The sequence below is a fragment of the Vipera berus genome (assembly GCF_964194415.1).
Source record: "Vipera berus genome assembly, chromosome: 4".
Classification (NCBI taxonomy): Eukaryota; Metazoa; Chordata; class Lepidosauria; order Squamata; family Viperidae; genus Vipera; species Vipera berus.
Window position 1 is genome coordinate 3,984,413 of NC_138206.1, and position 21,227 is coordinate 4,005,639.

The following is a 21,227-nucleotide window of genomic DNA, read 5'->3' on the forward strand; positions in this document are numbered from 1 at the left end:
CGGCTTATACTCAAGTATATACGGTAATCTAATCTAATCTAATCTAATCTAATCCAATCCAATCCAATCCAATCCAATCCAATCCAATCTAATCTAAAAGTAGTCCTCAACATACAACAGTCACTTCATGACCGTTCAAAGTTCTGATAGATCTTCTCGAGAGGAGGGTACTTATGACCTGGATTTGAATTTCGACCTCAGTGCTGGCTGAGGAATTCTGGGAGTTGAAGTCCACAAGTTATAAAAGGGCCAAGTTTGAAGACCCCTGATTTAACAGCTAACCAGCTTATGTAATATAAGATTTAAGATGTAATGATGGGAATGACTCAGCAGGGTCTGAGTCTCTTTAAGAGCCTTTGTATAAAAGGTAAGGCTCCTCCGTTTTCCTGCTGTAACTGCTGTGTGTTGGAGCCTGCTGTATTAGCACGTGTGTGTATATTGTTCCTGGTGTATGATATTGTAGATAGTGTAAGATAAACCACAACTTAATATAGACCACTGTTTACTGTGTTTACTCGTGGGTTATCTCAGCACAATAAGACTGTGCACGCTCTGACACAAATGCTTGGGGCTTACCAAATGCCTCCAGAAGAACCCTCGGGGGTCAGGGGGAAAAAATGACAACATAATTGCGTTAGTGATCCCTACCTGTTGTGTAGTAGCGTGAGTTTGCGGTCTTCAAGTGAAGGGAAACTTTTGGCTTACCTGAAAACTTAAATGCTTCGTAGAATCTGGAGAACAGCAAAGGCCACTTAAAACGGGCAAAATCCACCACCTCTTCTTTAACTCGCTTTGGGTCCACTCTCTTTTGAGTATAAATTCCCTGGAAGGCAAAGAAAAAAGTCTTGATTGTTGACATGGACTAACAGAACAACAGAAGAGTTGGAAGGGACCTTGGAGGTCATCTAGTCCAACCCCCTGCTAAGGCAGGAAACCCTATACCATTTCAGACAAACAGTTGTCTAATCTCTTCTTTAAAACTTCCAGTGTTGGAGCATTCACAACTCCTGGAGGCAGGTTGTTCCACTGGTTAATTGTCCTCACGGTCAGGCAGTTTCTCCTTAGTTCTAGGTTGCTTCTCTCCTTGATGAATTTCCATCCGTTGCTTCTTCTCCTGCCTTCGGGCGCTTTGAAGAATAGGTGGACCCCCTCTTTTTTTGTGGCAGCTCCTGAGATATTGGAACGCTGCTATCCTGTCCCCGCTAGTCCTTCTCTTCATTAAACTAGACATACCCAATTCCAGCCACCGTTCTTCATACATTTTAGCCTCCAGTCCCCTGATCCTCTTTGTTGCTCTTCCCTTAGGTTAGCGAGGATGAGACCCTGTTTTATATTGGTTAGCATTATCGTATTCATTTAGCGTCTGTAAAGTGAGCCCATTCTGGTGTTGAAACATGTGTTGGAAAATATGTGGAAGGATGTGCAACAGGAAACAGCGGACATGCTGCTCGCTCTCCAACAATCAGTTCACCAATGCCACGAAGAGAAATTTGGAGTTTGGCGGCGTATAAATGTAATAAATATATAAAAATAATAAATAAACGTAAATAAATTTATGTATTTATTTCATTCAGTTTGGGTAATGCCCAACTCCATCCAATGTTTGGAGCCTGGCCTCTGTTTAGGTGCCTAAAAGGGACGGGGAGTTTGATAGCTCAATTACAACTGACATTTATTTGTTTGTTCATTGATTCATTGATTCATTGATTCATTGATGCATTGATTCATTCATTCATTCATTCATTCATTCATTCATATATATCCCACTTTTATTAATTTTACAAATAACTCAAGGCAGTGAACATATCCCATACCATCCTCTGCCTATTTTCCCCACAACAGCCCTGTGAGGTATGTTGGGCTGAGAGAGAGAATGACCAGCCCAATGTCACCCAGCCATTTTTCATGCCGAAGGTGGGACTTGAACTCAGAGTCTCCTGGTAATTGGCTCAAAGTTACTCAGCTGGCTTTCATGACTAAGGCGGGACTAGAACCCACCGTCTCTTTCGTGATTGGCCCAAAATTAGGCAATTGGCTTTCATGTCTAAGGCGGGACTAGAACCCACCGTCTCTTTCATGATTGGCCCAAAATTAGGCAATTGGCTTTCATGTCTAAGGCGGGACTAGAACCCACCATCTCTTTCGTGATTGGCCCAAAATTAGGCAATTGGCTTTCATGTCTAAGGTGGGACTAGAACCCACCATCTCTTTCGTGATTGGCCCAAAATTAGGCAATTGGCTTTCATGTCTAAGGTGGGACTAGAACCCACCATCTTTTTGGTGATTGGCTCAAAGTTATTCAGCTGGCTTTTATGCCTAAAGCGGGACTAGAACCCACCATCTCTTTGGTGACTGGCCCAAAGTTGACAATTGGCTTTTATGTCTAAGGCGGGACTAGAACCCACCGTCTCTTTCGTGACTGGCTCAAAGTTACTCAGCTGGCTTTCAAGCCTAAGGCAGGACTTGAACTCATGGTCCCTTTCGTTCTAGCGTGTGCCTTATCCACTGCAGATGATCCTTCCATGAAGTTGGGCAGGCAGCTCCAGCTGGGCCTGCCCTGGCTTCTCTCCCTCCAGTTGCAGAGGAAATCCGTCTGGCTTTACCTTTTTATGGGCAGCGATGATAAACTGGGCCCACTTCTCCACGGTTTTGGAAGGCGTGATCTCTCGATCCGGGATGTAGGAGGGGATCAGATTCAGGAGGCGCTCCAAGACCATTTCAGATCCATAATCCACATAGTATTGCTGGGAAGCTAACTCGGCCATGTCTTCCTCCTGCAAAGACGGACAGGAAGAGGCAGTCGGAAAAAAGTAAAAATATTTTTTTAAAAAAATCTTCCGATTCTCTTTAGCACAGTAGAAGATACCGGGCTGACTTTCACGCCTAAGGCGGGACTAGAACTCACAGCCTTCTGCTTTCTCATCTAGTACCTTAACCACTAGACTCAAACTGGTTTCATCCATTTTAGAACTGTGAATCTAATTGTAGACTCCTATTGCTACTAACATCACTACCTTAAATAATAATAACAATAATAAAAAAAGTTGGAAGGGACCTTGGAGGCCTTCTAGTCCAACCCCCTGCTCAGGCAGGAAACCCTATACCAGGGGCAGGCAACCTTGGCTCTTTTATGACTCGTGGACTTCAACTCCCAGAATTCCTGAGCCAGCTGTGCTGAGGGGAAAGGGAGAGTTTCCAAGCTCAGCCATGCTGGCTCAGGAATTCTGGGAGTTGAAGTCCACGAGTCATAAAAGAGCCAAGGTTGTCTACCCCTGCCCTATCCCATTTCAGACAAATGGCTGTCCAGTCTCTTCTTAAAAACTCCCAGTGTTGGAGCATTCATCGCTTCTGGAGGCAGGTGGTTCCACTGGTTCATTGTTCTCACAGTCAGGAAGTTTCTCCTCTCAGTTCTAGGTTGCTTCACTACCGATTCTAGTATTGTTGCTCAAAATGGCCCTCTCCAAATCTAAAGACTTGTACTATTGATTGATTGATTGATTGACTGACTGATTGATTGATTGGACCAGATGACAACCCTTCTTGAGAGACACAACTCTTAGTGGCAGGCTGCATTAATATCAAAGGGAAACACCACTCGTAAAAGAACATCAAAATGCCGGCCCCACAGCTTTTCTCCTCAGATACCCCCATCTTAGGATCCGGGTTTTTTTTCCCATCCAAGATATGGACTTGCCCCGAATTTTGAACATGGGTGGGACTCCAAATGCCAGCTTGCCTTATCACAACGGTACTCCCCAAACTTCACCCCTCTGACGATCTGCTGGTAAATGAGACTGGTGGCGACGTAGTCGTCGGTGGGATTATGCCAAGGGGTGAAGATCTCCTTTCGGAAGAAGAGTCGCCAAGGGGCATTGCGTTCCTGGGCGCCCTGTTCCTTTGCAAACTGCTCACACTGCGAGATCGCATCCATGACGTGGTCGCTGCCGCTTCCGAGGGAAGAGACCTGGCAAAGAGGAGGGAAAGAGAAAGCCAACTGGGCGACTTTGGGCCAATCACCGGGAGACGGCGAGTTCTAGTTCCGCCTTAGATATGAAAGCCAAACAGGTGACTTTGGGTCAATCATCAGGAGCGGGTGAATTCTAGTCCCGCCTTAGGCATGAAAGCCAACTGGGTGACTTTGGGCCAGTCACCAGGAGACGTTGAGTTCTAGTCCTGCCTTAGGCATGAAAGCCAACTGGCTAACTTTGGCCCAATCACCAGGAAACGGTGAATTCTAGTCCCGCTTTAGGCGACTTTGGCCAATCACTTGTCCCACCTTAAGCGTGAAAGCCAACTGGGTGACTTGGGCCAATCAGCAGGAGACTGGAAGTTCTAGTCCCACCTTAGGCATGAAAGCCAGCCAGGTGACTTTGGGCCAATCACCAGGAGACTGGGAGTTCTAGTCCTGCCTTAGGCATGAAAGCCAGCTGGGTCAGATGTTAAACCAGGGTTTCCCAACCTTGGCAAGTTTAAAACGTGTGGACTTCAACTCCCAGAATTCCCCAGCCAACATCCTGGAGCTCTTTTCTCCCAACGCTGCTTCCTACCTTGTCAAAAAGGGCGATGTAAAGTGAGAAGCCGAAGTGGTCCCTCAGACTTATCTTGTCAGCCAACGAGCTGCAAAGCTCCTTAGCCGTGGTGGCCGAGTCGGTTAACAAGGTCTTGGTGGTGCCGTCCATAAATGTGACCGGAAGCATGATCGGCTTCTTGGATTTGGTTGCCTGCCAGGAGAAACCAAGATTGTAAAGGCACCTGGCAGCAAGGGCGGGACAATTAGAATCTGAAGCGGTGCCTGGATCAGACAAAATGTGGGCCGTTCATGAGTTTCAGCTTCGCACGTCTTCAAAATGGCTACCTGAAGCTCCAGCCAGCTTGGGGGCTGTGTCCGGGTCCCGTTGACAAACGTCCTTCGGAGCCTCTCTTCACAATAAGGGGCATAGCCTGGGGGACCCCCAATGATGAAGTTCCTTAAATACTGTTGGGAAGACACAAAACCGACATGAAAAGATTTAGCCATGATGGTTACATTTTGAAAAATGAAATCAGAAATGGTAGCCCATAATTTAGCCCAGTTCTTCGTTCAGTGGACATCCAGGAATTTTTTTTGAAATGTATTTATTTATTTGCTGAATGACCAGCAACAATAGGGTTAGGGCAGGGGTAGGCAACCTTGGGTCTTTTACGACTGGTGGACTTCAACTCCCAGAATTCCTCAGCCAGCATGGGGGAACTATGGCCCCTTCATGATTTCGGGACTTCAACTCCCAGAATTCCTCAGCCAGCATGGCTCGCCATGGAAACCTGTCCATTTCTCCTCAGCATGGCTGGCTCAGGAATTCTGGGAGTTGAAGTCCACGAGTCATAAAAGAGCCAAGGTTGCCTACCCCTGGGTTAGGGTTCTCTTATCTCCTTGAAGCCTTCTCCAAACTCAACATACCCAAAAGTTCCTTATAAGTTTTTCTTTCCAAGTCTCACCGTCTTGGTGGGACACCCCTGAACCTGCTCCAGTTTACCCATATCCTTCCTCAAATGGGGAGCCCAGTGTTGTGTGCTATATTCTAGGACGAATATAGCACACCGAAATCTAGGTGAAGTGTGAACAACGCAAAATGGAAAGGGGCGACCTGAAGGCAGGACAAGAAACAACAGATGGAAACTCAAGAAGGAGAGAAGCAACCTGGAATTAAGGAGAAATTTCCTGACAGTGAGAACAATTAATTAATGGAAGGACTTGTCTCCAGAAACTGTGAATTGCTCCAACACTGGAAGTCTTTAAAAAGAGACTGGACAGCCATTTGTCTGAAATGGTATAGGGTTTCCTGCCTGAGCAGGGGGTTGGACTAGATGACCTCCATGGTCCCTTCCAACTTTATTACTGCTATTACTATTATTATTACTATTACGACTACTATTTTTACTATTATTATTACTATTACCACCACTATTATTATTATTCATTAAACACAAACCTGTCAACTGAAATAATAATAATAATAATAATTATTATTATTATTATTATTATTATTATTATTATTATTATTATTATTATTATTATTATTATTATTATTTATTATGGGACTTATATGCCGCCCTATCTCCCAGAGGACTCAGGGCGGCTAACAGCAATATTATTATTATTATTATTATTATTATTATTATTATTATTATTATTATTATTATTATTATTATTATTATTATTATTATCCTTCTCTTGATCTTGATGCTCTGTCTCTGTGGATGACCCAACAAATTGTCACTTCCAGGCTTCACCTCCTCCAAAATGCAAAGAAAGATGGAATATGCCAGCCTTCTTCATCCAGGCAAGATCTCGGGGGCTCTTGGAAATGAAAATATTTCCCTCCAAGATATCCCCATCACCCAGGCCGAGAAGGTGGCCCATCCTTGGCTTACCTTGACAAATTTCTCTGAGGGGGCGAAACAGCCCACACATAAGGACACCAGGATCCATCCTCTGGCGTGGCTGTTTTTGGAAGGGTTTTGGGTTAGCTGCTTGCAGATTTGGCAGTAGATTTCATCTCTGGAAGAAGAAGAAGAAGAAGAAGAAGAAGAAGAAGAAGAAGAAGAAGAAGAAGAAGAAGAAGAAGAAGAAGAAGAAGAAGAAGAAGAAGAAGGAGGAGGAGGAGGAGGAGGAGGAGGAGGAGGAGGAGGAGGAGGAGGAGGAGGAGGAGGAGGAGGAGGAGGAAGAAGAAGAAGAAGAAGAAGAAGAAGAAGAAGAAGAAGAAGAAGAAGAAGAAGAAGAAGAAAAAGAAGAAGGAGAAGAAGGAGCAGGATAAGGACAAGGAGAAGGAGAAGGAGAAGGAGAAGAAGAGGAGGAGGTGGGGAAGAAGAAGGAGGAGGAGGAGGAGGAGGAGGAGGAGGAGGAGGAGGAGGAGGAGGAGGAGGAGAAGGAGAAGGAGAAGAAGAAGAAGGAGGAGGAGGAGGAGGAGGAAGAAGGATGAGGAGGAGGAGGTGGGGAAGAAGAAGAAGAAGAAGAAGAAGAAGAAGAAGAAGAAGAAGAAGAAGAAGAAGAAGAAGAAGAAGAAGAAGAAGAAGAAGAAGAAGAAGAAGAAGAAGAAGAATTAATGATGCAATCCAACTTCAACTGCTAATCAAATCCATTTGAAAAATCTTGGGGTCTCCAAATCTTGGAATCTCCAAATCTTGCAGTCTCAAATCTTGGAATCTCCAAATTTTGGAATCTTCAAATCTTGGAATCTCTAAAATGTGCAATCTCAAATCTTGGAGTATCCCACATTTTGGAATCTCTAAATCTTGGCATCTCCAAATTTTGGAATCTTCAAATCTTGGGAGTCTCCAAATTTTGGAATCTCCAAATCTTGGAGTCTCCAATTCTCCAAACCCACTGACATATAAGTGAAATACAGGGCTTTGATTACACAGTTGTGGCACCCTCTTGGCTTTTTTGACCTCTTCCCTGTTGTGGCCTGTAAATACTTGGGCACAACACTCCTCCGATGGCAGTGGGTTGCTGTTATTTTGATGTACACCTCTGCAATGCACACCTGGAGCATTTCTGCTTTTTTCCCCTGATTTCTAACCTTAAAGTTGGCCTCAGGATGCCGTTCCCAATAATAAAATGCAGTTTCTCCAAGTTGGATGTTGGGCGGTCCTCCAGCATGCTGTTCCCCTGGACGGTGGACTCGCCATCATGAAGGCGCTTGGTCACCTGAGGAAGCAACAGGGCACAGGTACAATTTGTGAAATAGGTCAACCTGGCGGAATTCTCAGTCCCCAACAACCCAAGGCAAGCCGGAATGTGAGAAAGATTCATTTCTTCACCCTATTCTCAATCTATCTAGAACAGGGCTCTCCAAAGTTGGCAAATGGAAGACTGGTGGACTTCAGCTGCCAGAATTCCCCAGCCAGACAATGGCCGGCTAATGAATTCTGGGAGTTGAAGTCTACAAGTCTTAAATTCTGGGAGTTGAAGTCTACAAGTCTTAAATTCTGGGAGTTGAAATCTACAGGTCTTCAATTCTGGAAGTTGAAGTCTACAGGTCTTCAATTCTGGGAGTTGGTCTATAGGTCTTCAATCCTGGGAGTTGAAGTCTACAGGTCTTCAATCCTGGGAGTTGAAGTCTACAGGTCTTCAATTCTGGGAGTTGAAGTCGACAAGTCTTCAATTCTGGGAGTTGAAGTCTACAGGTCTTCAATCCTGGGAGTTGAAGTTTACAGGTCTTCAATTCTGGGAGTTGAAGTGTACAAGTTTTAAAGTTGCCAAGTTTGGAGACCCACTGATCTAGAAAAGCGATGGTGAGCCTATGACAAGGTGCCCAATTTTTGGAGGCTCCAGAGACACCCTCCCCCCAAGAGCAGGGCCCTCTCTATGACTCCCAGATGTCTGCAGGAAAGGAGAATCTGAAGAGAAGTCCAGAGAGGCCTCTTTTACCAAGGTTGAGGGGTGAAGGTGACAGTCAACAGTGTCAAGGGAGACACTTTCTGATGTTCTGACAAGCCGAACCCCAATAAGTTCACCATCACTGGTATTCCAGTATCTGAGGGGCTGCCCCAAAGAAGAGGAGGGGGTCAGGTTGTTCACCAGAGCATCAGAGGGAAGGACGAGAAACAACGGTTGGAAACTGACCAAAGAGACAAGCAACGTGGAACTAAGGAGAAACTTCCTGACAGTGAGGACAATCAGCTAGAGGAACAGCTTGCCACCAGAAATCGTGGGCGCTCCATCACTGGAGATTTTTAAGAAGAGACTGGACATTCCCCTGTCTGAGATGGTATAGGTTTTCCTGCTTGAGCAGGGGGCTGGACTAGAAGACCTCCAAGGTCCCTTCCAGCTCCATTCTATTGTATTCTACTGATCTGGAATCAGTCTGCAGAGCAAGGGGGGAGGGAACCCCAAATCCCAGCTTCCACCATCCGCATAAGATGGCCTTTGATTTACGACCATTTGTTTAGCGACTGTTTGAAGTTACAACCGAAGAAAGACTTATTACTCTAACCTGGAAAAAAGCCAAGTTCCTCCACTCAGGCTGTGATCAGAGGACTGGATGCTGGTTTAAGCGTGACAGGAGTTACTCACCTCTTCGGTTAACTTTGATTTTTTCTTGAGAGTTAAGGAGACCAGCTTCTGTCGCACGCTGCTCTTCTTATGGCTATCTAGATGAGCACTCTGCAAAAAAATGTCCCAGGGTTAGTAATAATCACATCTTATACCAGTGTTCCTCAAGCTTAGCAACTTTAAGACGCGTGGACTTCAATTCCCAGAATTCCCCTGCCAGTGTACGCTTATATTTCTTTCAATTTCTATTTCTTTATTTCATTTCTATTATTTCTGGGGGGGGGGGTTTCCCCCCAATTTCTATTTCCTTATTTCTTTTTTATTATTTTTATTTCTTCCTACTTCTATTTCCTTATTTCATTTCATTTCTTTTATTTCTGCTGCTATTTCCTTATTTCAATTCTTATTTTTTCTATTTCTTTTCCCTTATTTCATTCCAAATCACGCTGCTCCAGATACCATTATATATTGCTATCAGATCTACTATGGCAGCTTAAACTAAGTCAAGATACAGACGCCTCATAAACTACTGGAATTCTACATTTTTCAGGTATAATAACGGAATCTTGAAGGCGTGGCAGACATTTTCCCCCTCCCCTCTTATAAGAAAGATAAAAAGGGGGGAGAATAGAATAGAATAGAATAGAATAGAATAGAATAGAATAGAATAGAATAGAATAGAATAGAATAGAATAGAATAGAATAGAATAGAATAGAATAGAATAGAATAGAATTACAGAATAGAATAGAATAGAATTACAGAATAGAACAGAACAGAACAGAACAGAATTACAGAACAGAACAGAACAGAACAGAATAGAAAATATGGAATGGAACGCGATAGGATAGGATAGGGTAGGATACAATAAAAATATAGAAGAGAAGAGAACAGAAAATATAGAAATAGAAAATAGAATAAGAATAAAGTAGAGTAGAACAGAATCGAATGAATAGAACAGAACAGAACAGAATAGAATAGAATAACGGAAGGGACCTTGGAGGTCATCTAGTTCAACCCCCTGCTCAGACAAATGGCTGCCCAATCTCTTCTTAAAAACTTCCAGTGTTGCCTCCTGGAGGCAAGTGGTTCCACTTCAGTGCTTTCCTCACTTCTGTTTGACTGGGCTAAGTCGACGCTTATCTAATGTTGTTGAACGCCTTCTGCAAGGCCACCTGGGTCCACCTCTGTGGTTGCTACTATGCGAGTGTCTTGCTCTTCCTTTCCCAAAACAACAGAAATGAGGAACAGAGGCTTCGCCAGCTTCTTACTTACTTCTCCTTCACTCTGAAGGGCCTGGAGTTCCTTCTTGTATGACTTCTTCCCCAGCGTCTCGTAAATTTTGGTCATGACTGGGATTTTCTCGCTGCCATCGCTCATCGCGGTGTGATATTTGGGCTCCGGAAGGTCCCCCATAAAGCGAAGGATGGTGATCCACACCGCCAGGGCTGCCTGGTTGCAGTGGGAAAGGAAATTGAGGAAGTCCTCAACTTATAACTACAACTGAGCCCAAAATGTCTGTTGCTAAGCGAGACAATGGTAAAGGCCCCATTTTATGGCCTTTCTGGCCACTGTTGTTAAGGGAATCCCTGCAGTCGTTAAGTGAGTCACAAGGTTGTTAAGTGAATCTGGCTTCCCCCCCTTGACTTTGCTTGTGAGAAGGTCACAAGAGGATCACGTGACCACAGGATGCTGCGACCGTTATAAGTACATGCCAGTTGCCCCTAGCCTCTGAATGTTGATCAGGTGACCACGGGGATGCTGCAACGGTCGTAAGTGTGAAAAACGGTCATAAGTCACTTTTTTCAGTGCCGCCGTAACTTTGAACAGTCACTAAATGAACTGCGGTAAGTCAAGGACTATCTGCACAGGTCATCCTCAACTTACGACTGCAACAGAGTCCAAAATTTCTGTCGCTAAGCGAGACATTTGTTAAGTGAGTTTTGCCCCATTTCACAACCTTCCTTGCCTCGGCCGTTAAGGGAATGCCGGCAGTTGTTAAGGGAGTCACAAGGTTGTTAAGTGAATCTGGCTTCCCCCCCTCCTCCCATTGACCTTGCTTGTCAGAAGGTCGCAAAAGAGGATCACATGACTCCGGGACGCTGCAACCGTCATCGGTACATGTCAGTTGCCAAGCCTCTGAATGTTGATCATGTGACCGTGGGGAGGCTATGACAGTCGTAAGTGTGAAAAGCGGTCGTAAGTCACTTTTTTCAGTGCTGTTGTAAATTCAGACGGTGTTGTGATTCCTCGCCAGCCAGTGGATCCGGCAGCTGAGGAGGAGGAGGAGGAGGAGGAGGAGGAGGAGGAGGAGAAGGAAGGGCCTGGAGGGACATCAGAGTCAGAGGAAGGCTCTGAGGAGCTCCAAGACTTACAGTCAGACAAGGAGCCCGGCCCCTCTACTCGCGCTCAGGCTGAGACACAGCTGTGCTGGGAGTCTGAGTTGGACAGTGACGAAGCACAGCTGGGACAAATCCTGGATGCACGAATGCATAGGCAAGAGAAGCGAGTAGGACAGAGGAATGCAATGGGGCGGCTCCAAAGGCAAAGGAGAAGGCATTAGGAAGCCACAGCGTGGCTGAATTATAAAAGGGAAGGTGTGGGAGGTGCTGGTTGCCGAGGGCAACCGTTCCTGTTGAGGATGGAGTTTCTGTGGACTGTGTTTGTTTGCCTCGGACATTGACTTAGGTCTGTGCGAATAAAAGGGGTTGGTTTGTTTCTTGCGGTTCCTGCCTGTTTTGTGGAAGAGGGCTTTTTCCTTGTGAGCATAACAAGGACTCGCGTAGGCTGGGACAGAACAGACGGTCACTAAATGAATGATCGTACAGGAGTACCTGTAAGAAGCCAGTGACTGACCTCCACAACCTGCCCTTTTTTTTCTCTCCCAAGCTATCCGAGGAGACTCACCAGCTGGTCTCCTTCATCCTCGTGGTACAAAAGTGGTTGTTTCAGAGGCCGGCGTATATACGTGTGCGTGGTGGTGCCCTGGAAGTACGTGGCTGCAAATTTTGCAAATTTATACTCGGACAAGTCCTCTTGTTCTTCCTCGGGCAGAGGGAGGGCTGTGTCCAAGTCATCCTCTTGCAGCATTTTCCCAACTCTTTCGAGATCCTGCAAAGAAGATTTGACTCAGTTAAGGCCAACTCGTCCCGACTTCCGGTTTGCCGCCGTGGCTGCCATGGACGCTCGGAAGATGAACTCCGTCTTCTGCATTCAGTTTCGAATCGCTGGGGGACCCTGAAAAGAGTCGAAAGTCGCCCTATAAGGGCAACCAGCAAGGAGGGGCCCTCGCTGGATAACGGGAGAGCGGTAGGTCTTCCACTAGACCCAGCAAAGCCCTCCAAACCGGCAGACGAAAGACCGGCCGTAGAAATATGGCCGGTCACTAGGCTGCAGACAGCCGAAGTCACATCTACCACCTGTCACCTATAAAGCATCACAGAAGAGACTGGGTGAGATCTACCTCTCTTAAATCCAATTTTTTTTCCTACCTGCATACGTTGCCTAAAGTACTTCCCCCCCTGTGGAGAGAAGGAAGGGAAATCCTATCCCACCCTTTAATAACAGCGGCGACCGGCTATCCAGGGGAGTTTAAAACATTGAAAGAATAACCTGATTTTAACTGATTTTAACTGGACTTTTATTTTCCTAAAATTGGAGGATTAAAAGATTTATTTTTTTACTTTATTTTTGCTGAAGATTTGGGTTTTTAATCTACAAAAAGAAGTAAAAATGTTAAGTGGTATGAGTGACACCATGTGGCTAAACCTGAGATTGCAATTTGTTATTGCTAAATTGAGACTTGGCTTGGAGCCCAGACTATAGATAAGCCCAACTCGTCCCAAAGATCCCTTCCCCCACCCCCCAAGAAAGGCAACTGGACTTTCATTGTTTTTCCTCAAAGACATTTCGCTTCTCATCCAAGAAGTTTCTCCAGTTCTGAATGTAAGGTCCCACCTCGGCTCCTCCCTCAGAAAAACACAACAGGCATCATTTCAAAAGGAACATTTACTTAAAGTGATTGCAGAGAAGCAAGGTGGGGATCCGAAGTTCCCGTGCCAAAGCATTAAGGTAAAAGTCCCCTCTTTTCAGCCCCCAACCCAACACCCCAGTGACCATCAAGAGTCACTCCGCTGGTGTGAAGATGTGGTGAGAACTTCGAGCCGAAAAGGTGATAACCGGCCGTTCTCTGGAGCTGGCCGGCAGGAGTTTAACCAGATGGCCCTGGGGGTTCTCCCCCACCCTAATTCCCATGTGGATACATCAAAGCGAAAGTAGAAACAATGCAGGAACATCCTCAATCCACAATAGCCCGTGTTCCCGCTCCCTTTTGAAATGGCAGTGTTCCGATAGGGAAGTGACACTGACTGAACAGTGGAGGATGGAAGGATTTACAGTCTATTCCTTGCAGTCATCTGGTCGTTGGTACTCCCTCTGAGAGTCATTCAGGCCACTGGAAGGTTTATCTGCGCCCTTGGGGTTACTTGAATAGTGCAAATGGGTGTGGAGCCTTTTGGGAACTGCTGAAAGGACTGTGTTATAAAACAGGAGATAGGCAGTGTCGTATTGAGAGAGGGCTGCTCAATTTTAATGTAATTGGCCTCTTTGACCCCTCTTTCAAACCAGCGGTCCTCTCTGCCCAGAATGTGGACTTTGCTACCTTCAAAAGCGTGCAACTGAATTTGCACTATTCAGGTGATCCTGAGGGCACAGATCAACCTCTAAGTGGCCTCAATGACTCTCAGAGGAAGTACTAACAACCAGATGACTTCAAGGAATATAAATCCTTCCACCCTCCACCATTCAGTTAGAACTGAAGAAGCTTCTTGGATGAGAAGCGAAACGTCTTCAAGGAAAAACAAAGTCCGGCTGCCTTTGGCAGAAGCACTTTCGGGATAACCATGACTGAGACTCTGCACAGACATTTAAGGCCAACTCCTTGCGAAAGGCCAGGAATTCAGAATAAAACACAGGTAGCCCTCAAATGAAGGCCACCGTTGATCCCCCACATTTCCATTGCTAAGCAAGACCGTTGTTAAGCGAGACTTGCTCCATTTTACGACCTTCCTTGCCACAGTTGCTAAGTGAATCATTCAGTCATTAACCAAATCTGGCTTCCCCCATTGAGTTTGCTTGTTGGAAGCCAGCATGATCCCGGGACAGTGCCACCGTCATAAATACCAGTTGCCAAGCATATGAATTTTGATGTGTGAAAAACAGTCACAAGTCACATTTTTCAGTACCGTGGTAACTTTGCTCAATAAACAAATGGTTGTAAGTCAAGGGCTATCTATTCAACCATCTATCAGACTTGCTTACTGCAAAGCCATCGGGTGCCTGTCCTTCCTGTCCCGGAAACGATGCCGTCGTTCCCAGGAATCCAAACATTTTGTCCACCATGTCTGAATCGTTCACAGGTTCGTTCCGAGCCTTCTCCATCTTCTGCAGAAGTTCCTTCTTCCGACGCGCTTCTTCTTTTTCTTTGATTTCTCTTTCCGCATCTTCGCGAGCCAGCTGGGCCAGGCGCAACTGGAAAAAATAAGAATGAGGAAAGAATAAGAGAAAAAAAAAGAATAACAGACCTGGGAGGTCATCTAGTCCAGCCCCCTGATCAAACAGGAGACCCTCTACCATTTCAGACAAATGGTTGCACAATCTCTTCTTGAAACCTCCAGCGATGGAGCACCCATAACTCCTGGAGGCAGGTTGTTCCACTGGTTAATTGTTCTCACTGCCAGGAAATTCCTCCTTAGTTCTCGCTTAAGAGTCTATGACTCTATGACCTCCAAGGTCCCTTCCATCCCTAGGAATCTATGACTTTATGTTCTCCAAAGCCCCTCTAACTCTAGGAGTCTATGACTCTATGTTCTCCAAAACCCCTCTAACTCTGTTCTTCAAAGTCCCTTCCAATCCAAGGAATCAATAACCCTATGTTCTCCAAAGTCCCTTCCAGCCCTAGGAGTCTATGATTCTATAACCTCCAAGGTCCTTTCCAACCCTAGGAGTCTATGATGACCTCCAAGGTCCCTTCCAACCCTAGGAATCTATGATTCTATGACCTCCAAAGTCCCTTCCAACCCTAGGTGTCTATGATTCTATAACCTCCAAGGTCCCTTCCAACCCTAGGAATCTATGATTCTATAACCTCCAAGGTCCTTCCAACCCTAGGAGTCTATGATGACCTCCAAGGTCCCTTCCAACCCTAGGAATCTATGATTCTATGACCTCCAAAGTCCCTTCCAATCCTAGGAGTCTATATTCTATAACCTCCAAGATCCTTCCAACCCTAGGAGTCTATGATTCTATGACCTCCAAGGTCCCTTCCAGCCCTAGGAGTCTATGATTCTATGACTTCCAAGGTCCCTTCCAATTCTAGGAGTCCATGAACTTACCTGATGTTTCTTTTCTGCTTCCTCCTTGGCTTTCTTTGCACTCATTTCCTTCCTCAACCGTTCCTCTTCCAGCAGACGTAGTTTTTCTGCTTCCAGCCGTCGGTAATACTACGGAAAGAAACAGAACATTGCCTCCATTTATTTATTTTACCAACCAGGTTGGCTGGGGTGCATCTAGACCAGGGATAGGCAACCTCGGCTCTTTTATGACTCATGGACTTCAGCTCCCAGAATTCCTGAGCTCAGGAATTCTGGGAGTTGAAGTCCACGAGTCATAAAAGAGCCGAGGTTGCCTACCCCTGGTCTAGATGAAATAATTCAACTGTTTGAAGTTATGGACAAACGAGATGGATTTGGGAGATACACAAAGTGTGTTGTTGTTGTTGTTGTTGTAGGTTGGACAATCAGCCAAATGTTTAGACTGGATTTGGCCTTTTCATCGCCGCAGCCATCAAATTGGTATTTGTTTCTCTGAACATAGACAATAAAGGAAAATCAAAATAATAGGAAAATAGGGGAGGAAAAAGGCAAGATGAGAAACTAAGGGTAAAAAGATATTTTGCTTTTGCATGTAAGTTTGATGTTTTCATGTTTTTCATTGTTGCAATGTTTGTCCGGTTTTTATTGTTTTTAAATGTCTTTGAAGTTTTGATTGTAATGCGTGTTTTGAACTAGGAGCTGCCCAGAATGAAATAAATAGGAAAAAAAGAAAGAAAGAAGAACATTGACTTCCAACTTTTTTTAGTGCAGTGGCATAATAATATTACACCTCAGTTTTCTAGCTCTACATAATAATATACTGTATACTAACTAGCCATTTCTATAACAACAATCCTATCTCACTCCAAACAAATGGGGCTATCCGGTGGCTTCTGCCGTTGCGATTGTGATGACGTGCACACAACAACACATATGTATACCTGCCCTTCGTGTCCAGATACGTGCATACCTGAGCAGCTCATGGCAGTGTAACAGAACGCAATTAATTGTTGCTAGTTTCTGGGCAAGATCTGTTTAATTTGTAAACGTTTTAATCTTCTGCTTTGTATTTCAAATTTTGTGTCATGCCTTATTTTAGTTGTGATGCTCCTGACGTGAATAAACAAACAGCAAAACCCCAAATCAACGTTTCCAAGTGGGTTTTTTCCCCCCACCTCAAGCACAAAGTCCAGAAACGGTTTCCAAGTGGAAACAAAGTTAGATGTCTCCTTTTTTTTCGGACTAAAACCATCAATTTAGCCATCCCTCCTAACTCCAGCTGTTTTTCCAGCCAGCTGTGACAGTCTTAGCACCAATCGGGTCCTTCCTGAGAATCTGGGATAGGCAGGTGTTGTTCGATGGGGATAAAAAAAATAAATCTCCCTGCGGGATGTCAGACACCGTTCCCACCCCCCACCCCGCTCCTTGTTGGATCTTTGAGGGATCTCCGTGCGAGTCTTACCTCCCCTTTCAGCCGCTTATAGAGTCGCCGGGCAATCATCCCTCGCCCGTAGGCCTGGATGGTGAAGACCGCCCAAAGTCGATGGCGGAAAGCGCGACGCACCAGGAAACCCCGGCACCTAGCCTGGAACTCAATGATGCGCTGGCGAGCCATATGGTACCGCCGGTGGAGTTTGCGGGAACGGTAGAGAGCCTGGAGCCTCAGGAAGCCGATTCGCATCTGGGATCGGGAATCAAGAAGGACCAATTTACGAAAAGGAGGGAGGCAATTTCAGGGAGGGGTGAAATTTAGAGACTAAAATGGACAATGTGAAATTTGAGCGGGGCCCGAACAAGGAGTGTATATCGGAGGTGGTGACCCTTTGAGAGCGGTATGCAACGAAATTTCATTTTGATGTATGCCGATTGGTGTACATTCAAAGTGACAATAAAGTTATCATCATTAAATTGGTGGTGATGGGGGTGACAAGCGAGAGGGAACTAATAAATCTATTTCCTGCAGAGGTGACCGATGGATGAAGAGCAAAGATGTTACAGGAAGGGGTCCCCAACCTTGGCCACTTTACGACTGGTGGACTTCAACTCCCAGAATTCCTCAGCCAGCGTGGGGGAACTATGGCCCCATCATGACTTGTGGACTTCAACTCCCAGAATTCCTCAGCCAGCATGGGAGAAACTTTGGCCCCTTCATGATTTGTGGACTTCAACTCCTAGAATTCCTCAGCCAGCATGGGGGAACTATGGCCCCTTCATGACTTGTTGACTTCAAATCCCAGAATTCCTGAGTCAGCATGGGGGAACTATGGCCCCTTCACGACTTGTGGACTTCAACTCCCAGAATTCCTCAGCCAGCATGGGGGAACTATGGCCCCTTCACGACTTGTGGACTTCAAATCCCAGAATTCCTGAGTCAGCATGGGGGAACTATGGCCCCTTCACGACTTGTGGACTTCAACTCCCAGAATTCCTCAGCCAGCATGGGGGAACTATGGGCCCTTCAAGATTTGTGGACTTCAACTCCCAGAATTCCTGAGTCAGCATGGGGGAACTATGGCCCCTTCACGACTTGTGGACTTCAACTCCCAGAATTCCTCAGCCAGCATGGGGGAACTATGGCCCCTTCATGACTTGTGGACTTCAACTCCCAGAATTCCTCAGCCAGCATGGGGGAACTATGGCCCCTTCACGACTTGTGGACTTCACCTCCCAGAATTCCTCAGCCAGCATGGGGGAACTATGACCCCTTCACGACTTGTGGACTTCAACTCCCAGAATTCCTCAGCCAGCATGGGGGAACTATGGCCCCTTCACGACTTGTGGACTTCAAATCCCAGAATTCCTCAGCCAGCATGGGGGAACTACGGCCCCTTCATGACTTGTGGACTTCAAATCCCAGAATTCCTCAGCCAGCTGAGGAATTCTGGGAGTTGAAGTCCACCAGTCATAAAGTTGTTAAGGTTGGAGACACACACACACACACACACACACACACACAGTGTCTGGTTCAAGGAGAGCCTGAAAAAGTGCAAGAAAAAGCCAAGGTAAGTCCATACAGGCAGTCCTCAACTTACGACCGCAACTGAGACAGTTGTGAGTTTTGCCCCACTTTACGACCTTTCTTGCCACAATTGTTAAGTGAATCGCTGCGGTTGATAAGTCACCCTATTTGACTTTGCTGGTCAGAAGGTCACAAAAGGGGATGGCAACTGTCATGAAGTACAAGTCAGCTGCCAAGCCTCTGAGCTTTGATCACGTGATCATGCTGCAAAAACGGTCATAAGTTGTTCTCTTCAGTGCCGTGGTAACACCGAACTGTCCCTAAATGAACGATTTTACGTCAGAGACTATCTGTATAATACAGGGAGTCCTCAAGTCACAACTTTTCACAAGAGCTCACCGACTCCTTAATTCCTGCATGGTGCACTCACCACTAGACCAGACTGTCTTTTGGAAGCTATTTAAAGCTCTCCATGGGGAAAAAAAAACAAGCTAAACTAGACGGGTTCCCTCGACTTACAACCGTTTATTTAGTGACCCTTCGAACCTCCGACAGGATTGGGAAAAAAAGGGGACTTATGACCGTTTTTCACGCCTAACGGCCATCACAACATCCCCATATCCCCCGTTATCAAATTTCAGGCACTTGGCAACAGACTCGTCTTTACGACGGTCGCAGTGTCCTGGGGTCACGTCATGACAAGCGAAATCAATGGGGGACGCCAGACCCGTTTCACAACCGAGTTACTAATTTAACAAGTGCAAGTGATTCACTTAACAACCGGGGGGGGGGGGCAAGAAAGGTCATAAAACAGGGCAAAACTCACTTAACAACTGCCTTGCTTACCAACAGAAATTGGATGCTCAAATGTGGTTGTAAGCCAAGGACTAAATCAGAGGTCTCCCAACTTTTTCTCAGTTGGCGGACCGGAGGGAAAGGGAGGGGGAAGCATTTTACGCACGCGTACACACACACACACAAAACAGGGCCATGACCACATGTGATGCAAATGGAGAGGTGTTAGCGCCTGCATGACACTTGCCAGCACCACCCTGATTTTGTCGCACGGGACCTAACAGCGCCCCTTTTTCACGCTGCACCCAGTTTTAGCGCCACGTGGCGCCCCGTTTGCATTGCTGCAATGCCCTGTTTTTGCCATGTTGCGCCCTGTTTGCACAGCCGCGGTGCCGTTTTCGCCACACGGTGCCCCATTTGCATAGCTGCGGTGCCCTGTTTTTGCCATGTTGCGCCCTGTTTGCACAGCCGCGGTGCCGCTTTCGCCACACGGTGCCCCATTTGCATAGCTGCGGTGCCCTGGTTTTGCCATGTTGTGCCCTGTTTGCACAGCCGCGGTGCCGTTTTCGCCACACGGTGCCCCATTTGCATAGCTGCGGTGCCCTGTTTTTGCCATGTTGCGCCCTGTTTGCACAGCCGCGGTGCCGTTTTCGCCACACGGTGCCCCATTTGCATAGCTGCGGTGCCCTGGTTTTGCCATGTTGCGCCCTGTTTGCACAGCCGCGGTGCCGCTTTCGCCACACGGTGCCCCATTTGCATAGCTGCGGTGCCCTGTTTTTGCCATGTTGCGCCCTGTTTGCACAGCTGCGGTGCCGTTTTCGCCACACGGTGCCCCATTTGCATAGCTGCAGCGGCACTAACACGAATGGGGGGGGCGGTGAGCATGCACACACATGCACGTGCACTGGCCAGCCTGTTCCACGGCCCAGTGGCCAGCAAGCCACGGCTCTGCAGGTTGGGGACCCCTGCCCTAAACTAAACTGCCTCGTATATACCATTAAACTACTAGACTAAATTACACAAAAATAAAGCCACTAAATTAGGCTGTGCTCACTCCTCTAAACAACCCTCCACTACATTGGAGTGTGGAAGGGTAACCCAAGATGGCTAGATCGTAGCTTAGTGGCAGAGTCCTCCTCCCTATGCAGGTTTGCAGTAAAAAAAAAAAAGGCATCGGCTGGCAGTTGAAGGAGGCAAAGGGCAACATCCAGAGATACTTACAGCCTCGTAGTTTCGCCGACAGTTGTGGCCTCTCCAATTCCGTTGAATCACCAGCGCTGCGTTCCTCACTTTCAAGAAATGGGATCTGGGAAGAAAATGGCAATATCGGTTTGAGGCCATTTACCCTCGGACAGAGTCTGTATCCGCTCCGTTTCCTTCCGTTTCACTTCACTCCCCCACAAACTGGTGGGGTTACCTACGCTGGGAAGGAGAGGTCTGGAGGAAAACCACAAAAAGCTCGGGAAAGACCCAACATCCAGTAATGAAGTGGGCTGCCCTTAATTAACAAGGAAAAAAAGAAAAGCTAGGGACGTCGACACGGGAGTCATTGAGCGAACGGCGCAAACTCCTGAAATTGCGGAAATCAAAAGTTTGTTTGGTTTGTTCGGATCAGAGGCGTTCGGAAGGTGGTGGTCAAAACGTAGCCAGGATGGCCTGATGAAAAGCTGGTTTCTTTTGAATGGACTTTAAAAGTTTCTAACCTGGCGGAAATGGCGAAGATTTCGGCGTATTTGAAAGACCATTCGCAACAACGTTATATTACGGAGTGGAAAAAATGGATTGATTACATCCAGAATAAATATGGGACTAAAAAGTTTCATTTAGCATTTGAATAAGTATTGATGCGATATTTGTATTGCTTGTAGTCATTTTATAAGAGCTAGAGTGTGATAGACTTAATAGTTTATTGTTGTTAGCATATGGCTGTTTATGATTGTTTTTACTTTTATACCTTGTATTTAGCTCTGGGAAGTCGGGGACGGGGAGGGGGCAAGGGGAGGGGGGAGGGTTGCGTAGGGGTGGGAGGGGAGGATGGGTGGGGAGGGGTTGTTAAAGATAAAATGTATT

The 21,227-nt window shown here is 46.3% G+C and overlaps 1 protein-coding gene across 3 annotated transcripts in view; it reads right to left on the reverse strand.

Annotated features, from left to right (window-relative positions):
• The window catches only part of MYO7A (myosin VIIA), a 95,355-nt gene that overhangs the window by 32,292 nt on the left and 41,836 nt on the right, over nt 1–21,227 (reverse strand). For all 3 annotated transcript variants that reach the window (XM_081327789.1, XM_081327791.1, XM_081327790.1), the window contains exons 18-31: nt 20,379–20,463; nt 16,866–17,084; nt 15,425–15,532; nt 14,352–14,561; nt 11,940–12,143; nt 10,308–10,484; nt 9,056–9,145; nt 7,560–7,687; nt 6,412–6,538; nt 4,856–4,975; nt 4,548–4,721; nt 3,737–3,964; nt 2,604–2,774; nt 706–823 (exon numbers count right to left, since the gene is read on the reverse strand). In XM_081327789.1, the coding sequence (XP_081183915.1) occupies nt 706–823; nt 2,604–2,774; nt 3,737–3,964; nt 4,548–4,721; nt 4,856–4,975; nt 6,412–6,538; nt 7,560–7,687; nt 9,056–9,145; nt 10,308–10,484; nt 11,940–12,143; nt 14,352–14,561; nt 15,425–15,532; nt 16,866–17,084; nt 20,379–20,463 (2,159 nt within the window). The remainder of the gene's footprint in view (nt 1–705; nt 824–2,603; nt 2,775–3,736; nt 3,965–4,547; nt 4,722–4,855; nt 4,976–6,411; nt 6,539–7,559; nt 7,688–9,055; nt 9,146–10,307; nt 10,485–11,939; nt 12,144–14,351; nt 14,562–15,424; nt 15,533–16,865; nt 17,085–20,378; nt 20,464–21,227) is intronic.